Source organism: Leuciscus leuciscus, assembly GCF_965113295.1.
Source record: "Leuciscus leuciscus genome assembly, chromosome: 12".
NCBI lineage: Eukaryota > Metazoa > Chordata > Actinopteri > Cypriniformes > Leuciscidae > Leuciscus > Leuciscus leuciscus.
Window position 1 is genome coordinate 4,794,886 of NC_138736.1, and position 9,997 is coordinate 4,804,882.

Below are 9,997 nucleotides of genomic sequence, written 5' to 3' on the forward strand. Positions count from 1 at the left end.
ACATTCCAGATGCCATCTTTTGAATTACAACCTTTATATGAAACGTAAAAACATAAGCAAGCAACAGAACAACAACAGAAAATGTAATAATAGCAGACTTTATAATGGACTGGTGTCCAATAAACACTACGTACGTGTCTTCAGTGAATGTGTCTTTAAGTGCATTTTGTGTCCCCACAGTAAAGATCATGATCTTACTGCCTTAAAATGATGAACCATTTTAATTTTAAACCTATCTTAGTAATAAATATAACATCATTTGAATTCTAAGCATATTGAAGTTGATAAAAAAAAAACGATTTGAGACATTTTACAGCATTTTGGACCATCACATATCACAATTTTTCCTGTCTCAAGGCATGTGTATCCAAATTTCATGATAAATATAGGCTACAACACTTACTATATAGGTGGACCCCCCCCCCCCCCCCCCCCCCCCCCCCCCATATTTCTTTTACATTGTTGCGTATCAGTAAAGATTCACTATTTATTCTTTTCAAATATTTTTTGTTTTTATTACTTCTTTTAAAGAGTTTGATTTTCTACATTTGTTGATGGCTAAAAGGCACCCGAATACCAGCTTTTCACATTCTGGAAAAACAAAATTAGAAATGAAATTAATAAAAAAAATTGAGTATAGTAAAAATTTGTAATAAGTAAAAAAAAAAAAAAAAAAAATATATATATATAAAAAGCAGCTGCTTACAAAAAACTAAACATCAAAAGAAAGATAGTGGTCATCATTTATAATAAAATAATAAAACAGAGATTTACTTCAAATATGATAATTTAACACAAATATTCACCATGACAGGGTGTTAGAAGCACTGAGCCGAACCCAACAAACACTTTTACGTTGTGGCAATGTTGCTGCTACATTCTGTTTTTATTATTGCAATGGTTTGTGTGTTTTTTCTGTTCATGCAACCATGTGACAATGTAGATGCAAGAGGGCTGTATATAGCAATAATGTTAAGCACCATTCAGCAAACGTGAGGCAGATGACCTACTGACTACATTTGTGGTTTCCTATATTCACACATTCAACACATTACAATTGCTATTAAACACATTAAAATATAAAAATGTTAAACACACTTTTAATATTATCAGTATTAGATCTAAATTTAATTAATTATCACATGTAGCTATGTCAAAATTTCAAGCCCAAGATGAAAAATATTATCATCATTATTAACTAAATTAAATTAACAAAATGAAAAGCATCTGTATCCTATTTGTTAGTCTTGCAAAGATGACCTGCTGCCACAATGTTTGATCATACAGCGTTTACTCAGCTGATAAAACACATGGCCTTCATTTTCTGATTTGAATGGAATTTAAGCTGTCCTGGTGGGCTTGTTTTTGAGCAGAATGTCACTGTCTACACGCTGTGAGGCTGGAAGGGTTCATGAGGCGCCCCATGAACAGAAATGACTTCAGTTAACATGACCATTCAATGCTTTTTATTAGATTTAAATGAGTCTCTTTTGAGTTGACACATGGGCAGCATGTATTTAAAGGAACACTCCACCGTTTTTGAAATAGGGCTTATTCACCGTCTTTCCTACATTTAGATAGGTGGGCAAACGCATTTTTGTCTCAGTGCATGCATTGTTTTAGTTTGGAAGCGCCACCGCTAGCTTAGCTTAGCTTAGCTGAGATCGACCAATAGCAAACCATAATCATCCAATCAATTCCCCACGGACAAAATCAAGTCCCGCCCTACATTTTCTCTTGTTTGAGAAGCCGTTTCACTCCGATAAATGTCACAATAGAGTGAATAATGCATTTCAAAGATATTCTTTAATACATTTTTTTACTTGTGGGGGAAGTAAGTAGTTAAAGGAACACTCCACCATTTTCTGAAATAGGGCTTATTCACCGTCTTTCCTACATTTAGATAGGTGGGCAAACGCATTTTTGTCTCAGTGCATGCATTGTTTTAGTTTGGAAGCGCACGCTAGCTTAGCTTAGCATAATGAATGGAATCCTTTGTTGCCAGCTAGCATGTCGTGAGTAAAAGTGATAAAAAAAACAAAAAACGAATTACTTCTTGTGGCCTGCGTATTCACATGAGTACAAATAGCAATGCAGATTAAAGGACAAGTTCGGTATTTTACACTTAAAGCCCTGTTTACAGATCGTATCTGATGAAATAGAACGGTTAAGATTAAAATTTGGACACATGCTCCTGTCCCGAGAATTTTAGGTTTATTTCGCTTTCCCCCCCCACCCCCACAATGGTTGTCTATATGCACTGGAAGATTCCTTCCTAAAAACACATTAAACTTTCGTTTACAAAGACGTGAAACTCACCGAGTGGTCAGGGGTGTTCACTGATATGTTCACTCAAAAATCGCTGAAAAAGATGCATTCCAACAGGTTTTATCGTTGTTTTTGTCCAACTCCATTGACTTAATAGGACGTGCTGTGAGACCGCAGCACCTTTACGGTATTACTCCGCTGCTTCTTCTTCTGCTTCTTCTGTGTATTCAATGAAATGCCCGTGGTTTGCTTGCAATTGGCAAAGGTGCATTATCGCCACCAACTGGGCTGGAGTGTCTATTATTCAAGCTCTCAACTGAAGAATCACGGGTGTGACGCGTTTGGCAAAATGGGTCCACAAAAGCGAAATAAACCTAAAATTCTCGGGACAGGAGCATGTGTCCAAATTTTTATCTTAACCGTTCTATTTCATCAGATACGATCTGTAAACAGGGCTTTAAGTGTAAAATACCGAACTTGTCTTTTAAGACTAGGCGATTTCCTAGGCAGATATTGACTTGGGACTATATTGGGGGGAGGCACAGGTGAAGCACTGCTACTTGGGCGCAGAGATATCACACTCACCACCAGTTCGTGTTGGCTCTCATCCTCACGTCCTCAGGCTGTTGAGCGATCGCAACCTCCTCCCCCTGTCGTTCTATTTCCAAAGCACGCAGCTCGTTTTCTGAAAACTCTGGTTCATAGAGGTATGGTTCTGGCTCTTGACTGTCTGAGAAGTCACCCTCTTCGTCTCTCACAAAATCCGCCATGTTCGTCGCCATTCACTATGTCTACTGTAGGAAAAATAGCCGGCTACTATTCACGCTGGTATGTTGACGGAAGTTGGGGGATTTCAGGTGTTGTGTGATATCTCTGCGCCCAAGTAGCAGTGCTTCGCCTGTGCTTCACCCCAATATAGTCCCATGTCAATATCTGCCTAGGAAATCGCCTATTCTTAATCTGCATTGCTATTTGTACTCGTTGTGAATACGCAGGCCCCAGTTTTTTTTAAATAATTTTTTTTATCACTTTTACTCACGACATGCTAGCTGGCAACAAAGGATTCCATTAATTATGCTAAGCTAAGCTATCGGCGGCGCTGCCAAACTAAAACAATGCATGCACTGAGACAAAAATGCGTTTGCCCACCTATCTAAATGTAGGAAAGACGGTGAATAAGCCCTATTTAAAAAAACGGTGGAGTGTTCCTTTAACTACTTACTTCCCCCCACAAGTAAAAAAAATTATTAAAGAATATCTTTGAAATGCATTATTCACTCTATTGTGACCTTTATCCGAGTGAAACGGCTTCTCAAACAAGAGAAAATGTAGGGCGGGACTTGATTTTGTCCGTGGGGAATTGATTGGATGATTATGGTTTGCTATTGGTCGATCTCATGTGAGTGACAGGTTGCCCCGCCCTCACACCAGTAAACACATCATCACAGAAGAGAAGAGATGTCACTGCATGAGGGAGGGGAAGTTATTTAGATTAAAGATTATGAGGCACATGAATAAAAAAATAATGATGTGTACAGATAAATCAATTATAATAAATATTACAATATTCCATAAAAAAAAAGGAGAATTGTTCATTTTGATTTCATGGTGACTTATTGTTAGTGTAGGGCAGGGCTACTCATGGATTTAAAAATATATACTATTTTAAATACTCAGATGAAATTCCAGAGGGACCCATGGCTTGAAATGCTTCAGGTTTTATACATTTTAATATAATTTTAATACTCTGCTTACTTTTGCTCATCCAAGTAGGCAGCCTAATAAGCAAAAATATGAATGTGGTTGTTTTTTATTGATTCATATATTGATTATTATCATTACAAAAATATCAATTATGGGATCTGATTTCTCAGCACGACCCATCTTAAACCTAAAGGAATAACAATAGATTTATTGTATCTAGATACAAGTCTCTATGTGTTCTTGATTGGTTTGAAAAGGGTATTTGGTCAGTTCTTCACTTTTGTACTAAATACAATTTACAATGTGAACGCAAACAATTTGAGCGTGTCTTAAATGCCATTCCAAAAAGTTTTATAAATTTTGTACAAAACGCTTCTGTCAACATTATTCGTTCTTGTTTCAATTCTATATTATATCAGACATTTCTGTATAATAATTGTGTTTTGCAAGCTTATGACAAACCATTTGTTAAAAAATTGCAAACACATATTAGCTTTCCAGTGGCTCCTAAAGCTAAGGAAACCCATTTAAAAATATTCAATGGGGTATACCCGTCAAGGGAATTTTTAAGACAACGGTTTAATTTTGAAGAAAATGCCTGTACTTTTTGTCAAGTTGATATAGAGACAACTGATCACCTTTTTTTTCTTGTGTTTTTTCAAATACCTTTTGGGAAAATATGTCTTACTGGTTGGAGGCAAAGATTCATTCACTGCCAACTTTTGCTAGGAAGCATATTATGTTTGGAATGCTGTTGGATGAATTTTTTATTAATGTAATGTTGATTTTGGGCAAATTCTTTATTCATAAATGCAAATGTATGAAGACAAAACCTTATTTTTCTGTATTTAAAAGAGACTTTATTTGTAATTTCTTCCCATCGTTGCAATGCATGAAAAGTAAAAAGGCCCAGAAATTGGCTAGAATAATAAGAGACCTTGATCTCTTAGAAGAGGAATGAAGAGACCCCTTTCTTGTTTCTTTTCTTTCCTTCAAATATATGTAATGTTCTTTTGTCATTATCCATTTATTCGATTGGCATGTGCCTTGCGTAATACTCATTTATCTGTATTTGTCAATGCCATTGTAGATGTATTTTCTGTTTTTGTTATGTTCTTGGTGTTCAATAAAAAAAATAAAAAAATTGTTCAAAGACAGGAACACAACCCAGCATCCCATAATGCCTAGCGCGCGTTGCATGGAGCGCATAGAGGCGTGAGTAACGTCATTTCCGTCAATCTTGAACATGGAGTCGAATGGACTGAAGCTGAATTTCTGGGAGAACGGACCGAAACCCGGTCAGTTTTATTCATTCCCGGGTAACAGCAGTGCGACTCCAGGATGTGGACCCATCAAACACACACTGTAAGTTCATCACGACGGCTCAGTTTGGCGCTTATCGGTCGCTCAGTTTGTGGTTTCGATTTGCCTTTTCTCTGCTGCATCATCATGGAGGAAAGTTGCTGTTTACCCTGGAACATTGTCTCAAATATATATATTAAAATATCTTCGATGCATTTTAATACACTCTGAATATTATTTATATCTGTCTCTTTTCCCACGCTTGATCTAGTGAAAAAGTAAGTGTTGAATGGTTCAGTGATAAGTTAGCTTGTTAGCAATAATGCTAATGAATAGGCAAAAACCGGTGTCTTATACAATATACTTTGACAATATAATAGTACAATAATATATAATGAATGTCTTGGCGTAGTTGTAGACATACACGAGACAAGTAAAAGTAATAAACTAATAAAAACAATAATTGAACTAAAAATACCCAATTTAAAAATCAGACAGTTAATGCACAGAAATGCACAATATGCAAGAACACATTAGATATTACAATTATGTGCAAATGTGAAAGTTGTGAACTTGAAACGCTATGTTTAGGTTAAAATATGAATAATGATGTTGATACATATAGACTACTGTGTTTACAAGTTGGATTTAGGCTACTATTTATTAATTTTATTCAGCAAGGACATAAAGACATTTATAATGTTTCAAAAGATTTCTGTTTCAAAAAAATAGTGTTCTTGTGAACTTTCTATTCATCAAAGAATGCAAACATTTTCATTTTTATTATGGTTCCCCCAAAATATGAAGCAGTACAACTGTTTTGAACATTAATAATAATAATCAGAAATGTTTATTGAGCAGCAAATCAGCATATTAGAATGATTTCTGAAGGATCATGTGACACGGAAGACTAGAGTTATTTTCTTTTTTTTAAATCAAATAAATGCAGTCTTGATGAGCATAAGAGTCTTAATCTAAACATTAAAAATCCCCCCAAGTAGTGTATGTATATGGCCGTTCAATTTGTCTTCATAATTCATAATGTTTCATGTTTTTCAGCAACCCCATGGTAACGGGCACGTCAGTGCTGGGTGTGAAGTTCACTGGTGGTGTGATCATTGCTGCTGACATGCTCGGCTCCTACGGGTCCCTGGCACGCTTCCGCAACATCTCCCGACTCATGAAGGTCAACAACACCACCATGCTGGGAGCCTCAGGAGACTATGCTGACTACCAGTACCTCAAACATATCATTGAGCAGATGGTGTAAGTATACACATGTTTGTTTATGATACTTTGTCAGTTTTGAGGGCTTATATCAGTGTACGCGAATAGGCAATAACTCGATGTGTGTTTGTTTTAGGATTGATGAGGAGCTTCTTGGAGATGGACACAGCTACACCCCTAAAGCCATCCACTCCTGGCTCACACGGGTCATGTACAACCGCCGCAGCAAGATGAACCCCTTGTGGAACACAGTGGTCATTGGTGGATTTTACAATGGAGAGAGGTGGGACAGTTTCCAGACTACGGAAAGTCAGCATGTAACAAGAATCACGACCCATCAGACTTATTTAAAGGGATAGTTCACCTAAAAATGAAAGTACTGTCATCATTTACTCACCCTCAAGTTGTTCCAAACCTGTATGAGTTTCTTTCTTCTATTGGAGGATGTCAGTAACCAGACAGTTAACGGTAGCCATTGACATACAGAGTATACTCTGTATGTCAATGGCTACCGTCAACTGTCTGGTTACTGACATCCTTCAAAATATCTTTGAGGGGGAGTAAATTATGATAAAATGTTCATTTTTGGGTGAACTATCCCTTTAAGAGTAAAACAAAAAAAGTTGACTTGATTTTTATCTTTTGGGAATTGGTTTCTAATGGGTAAAAAAAAAAAAAGAGGGATAAGTAACATGAAGTTTACATTATTATAAATCATTACATTTGATAAAAAAAAATTTTTTTTAATAACATGCACAATAAGATTAATGTTGTTTGTCAAGTCAAATGTATTTGTATAGCGCTTTTCAACATTATACACTGTTTCAATGCAGCTTTACAGAAAGTCATGATGTTAATGTTTATAACATCTTTATGCCTTAATATGGCTGCGTTTAGTAGATTAGAGCTGAGGCATAATAGTTTACATTTTGTGATGATTCAGACAATCAATCAGTTGAGATGCTATACATAGATTTACATGAGTGTAGATATATCCAAATTTATATATAGAGCTGTGTGATAATACAGCTCATACATTCTTATGTGACGCTATAATCAGTTATGCAGAGTGCAGATGATTCTTGCTCTATATGATATATTGCTTTACATGAGTATATTGTATATATGCAGGTAAAGTAGGATGTACTATGGATCAAACTTTTAATATATCACTGGGCGATAATATAATGTAAATTTTTTGGACGATATAACAATCAGTCAGTAGAGATTTCCTATATAATCCATACCAAATAATGTGAGTTTACTTAATGTATCTGGTTAAGGTTGGATATACCTATAATAGTTGTGTAATTTGTTATTAATTTGAGTTATTAATTCAGTTTCTGGTGAAATTGAGAATTATGAAACCTGTGAGTTTTTTCAATTTACAACAATTTGGTGTAGTGACGAGTATAGTACTATAAATTATAATTAGGTTTGTAGTTTTATAGTAAAGAGAGACAATTTCAATTTCATAATGCCTTTAATTAAGTTGTCTGTTATTTGACTTTCACTGAACACAATTTTTATGTGGTTCTCTTAAGCTTTCTTGGATACGTGGACAAGTTAGGTGTCGCATATGAAGCCCCGACAGTAGCAACAGGATTTGGTGCTTATTTGGCTCAGGTAAGCTTTCTTATCTTTTTTTCCATCCGATTATCTTTGTTAAATAAAGCTAAAACCCTTATCCATATGAACTCGTGTGTTTTGCAGCCCTTGATGAGGGAGGCGCTGGAGAACAAGGTAGAAATCTCAAAGGACGAGGCACGAGCACTGATAGAGCGATGCCTTAAAGTGCTGTACTACCGTGACGCCCGCTCGTACAACAGGGTGAGACATGCTTTGTTCCTTCTGCTTATTGTCCTTCGTGAAAAGATCCTTATCTCAGGGACAACATTTCATTGTATCCGACTCAAAAACAGAAAATAACACTCCTTCTTTGGATTTGCTCTAGCATGAAATTGCCATTGTAACAGCTGATGGTGTGGAGATCATTGGACCACTGTCTTCTGAAACAAACTGGGACATTGCTCATCTGGTCAGGTAGGCTGAAATCACTCATGATGCATCTAAATATTTGCTCACCATTTAGGGTTTTATAGACATTTTCATATGACAGATCAGTAAAACTGTATTTCTACAAACATTCAAATTAGTATAATGTACACTTTTATTCTAAAGTTTGGGGTCGGTAAGATTTTTCAAAAATGTCTTATACTCACCAATTTTGATTAAAATACAGTAATATTGTAGCCTGGAAATCCAGACCTAAATCTGAAAGATTAATGGTCTGGCGTCGACTAATGAAAATCGTCCAGCTCGAGGGGCGGCACCAAGCGTGCATTTGAAAATCTCACTGCACGCAATTGGATAACACTACGACCAATCACAACAATAAACCCATACGCTTAGCTACCAGTGGAGCTGACTGGTAGATTAGACTCTTGCCGTATCCGGACGGCAAAACAGCAAAACGTCCTTCTTGCAAAGGAACGATTCGAGCGGCGTCTTCTGTTCCTCTTTTTTTGATAAAAAGCCAAGTCTAGCTCGTTCATTGTAGCGGCCAAAGCCGTTTCAAACAACTGGTGTTCATCCATAGCCATCTTGCAATGCTTACTAATGACTTCGACGTCACAGCGCTGTCGTCTTCTGTTTAGCCCGCCTATATCAGATAACCCGATGTGATTGGTGCAGCTCGGATACAAGGGCATATTTAATGAGCATCATTACTCGACGCCAGAGTAACTCGCTGAGCAAATTCAACTTGTGCTCTCGTGAGAACTCTGGATTACAGGGTAGTAATATTGTAACCGACTTCTCAGCATCATTACTCCAGTCTTCAGTGTCACATGATCCTTCATAAATCATTCTAATATTCTGCTCAAAATGCATTTCTCTTTATCCATGTTGCCATCAGTTGTGCTGCTTTATATTTTTGTGGAAACCAACTGTGATGCATTGATGAATAAAAGCAAAAAGTCTTACTGACCTCAACTTTGAATTTTGAATTGTATTTAAGTGCTATGCAAGATTGTTCAATATGTATGATGTATATCTATAATGTACATATTTAACATTAGTTTATATACATCATGATTGCTAAATCATTTTATGGGCTTGCTAACTGCTGTTTGTTTTTATTGCAGTGGTTTTGAATGAATCCTGTTTTGCTGAGCCCGTTTTTGTCACATCATCTTTGGACATGCTCTTAGCACCACCAGATCACTATTATATTGTCAAGATTAGTTGGACGTGTTTCTCTCTCTTTTGTTATTCATAAATAAACTTAATAAAAGTTGTCTACCGTGTCTTCGTTTTCCTTCTTCGTGTATAATTAATTAATTAGTTGGTTGATCAAATCCAGTGTTTAATGAAGTCACTTGCTCTTTTGGGTCAGTGCTATATATATTTTTATATAGATGTTCAATCTATATAATAGATGGTGGCAAACAATTTTCTAAAGTGCCTGCAGAGTGTGACAACGAGTGGGGGGTAT

The 9,997-nt window shown here is 36.3% G+C and overlaps 1 protein-coding gene across 1 annotated transcript; it reads left to right on the plus strand.

Annotated features, from left to right (window-relative positions):
* Positions 1–5,177: 5,177 nt before the first annotated feature.
* Positions 5,178–9,800, plus strand: psmb4 (proteasome 20S subunit beta 4). The gene is made up of 7 exons (XM_082185984.1): positions 5,178–5,337; positions 6,334–6,540; positions 6,638–6,784; positions 8,046–8,127; positions 8,215–8,331; positions 8,456–8,544; positions 9,648–9,800. Exons 1-7 carry the CDS (start codon positions 5,219–5,221, stop codon positions 9,658–9,660), a joined length of 774 nt encoding a protein of 257 aa, XP_082042110.1. The 5' UTR covers positions 5,178–5,218; the 3' UTR covers positions 9,661–9,800.
* Positions 9,801–9,997: the final 197 nt, after the last annotated feature.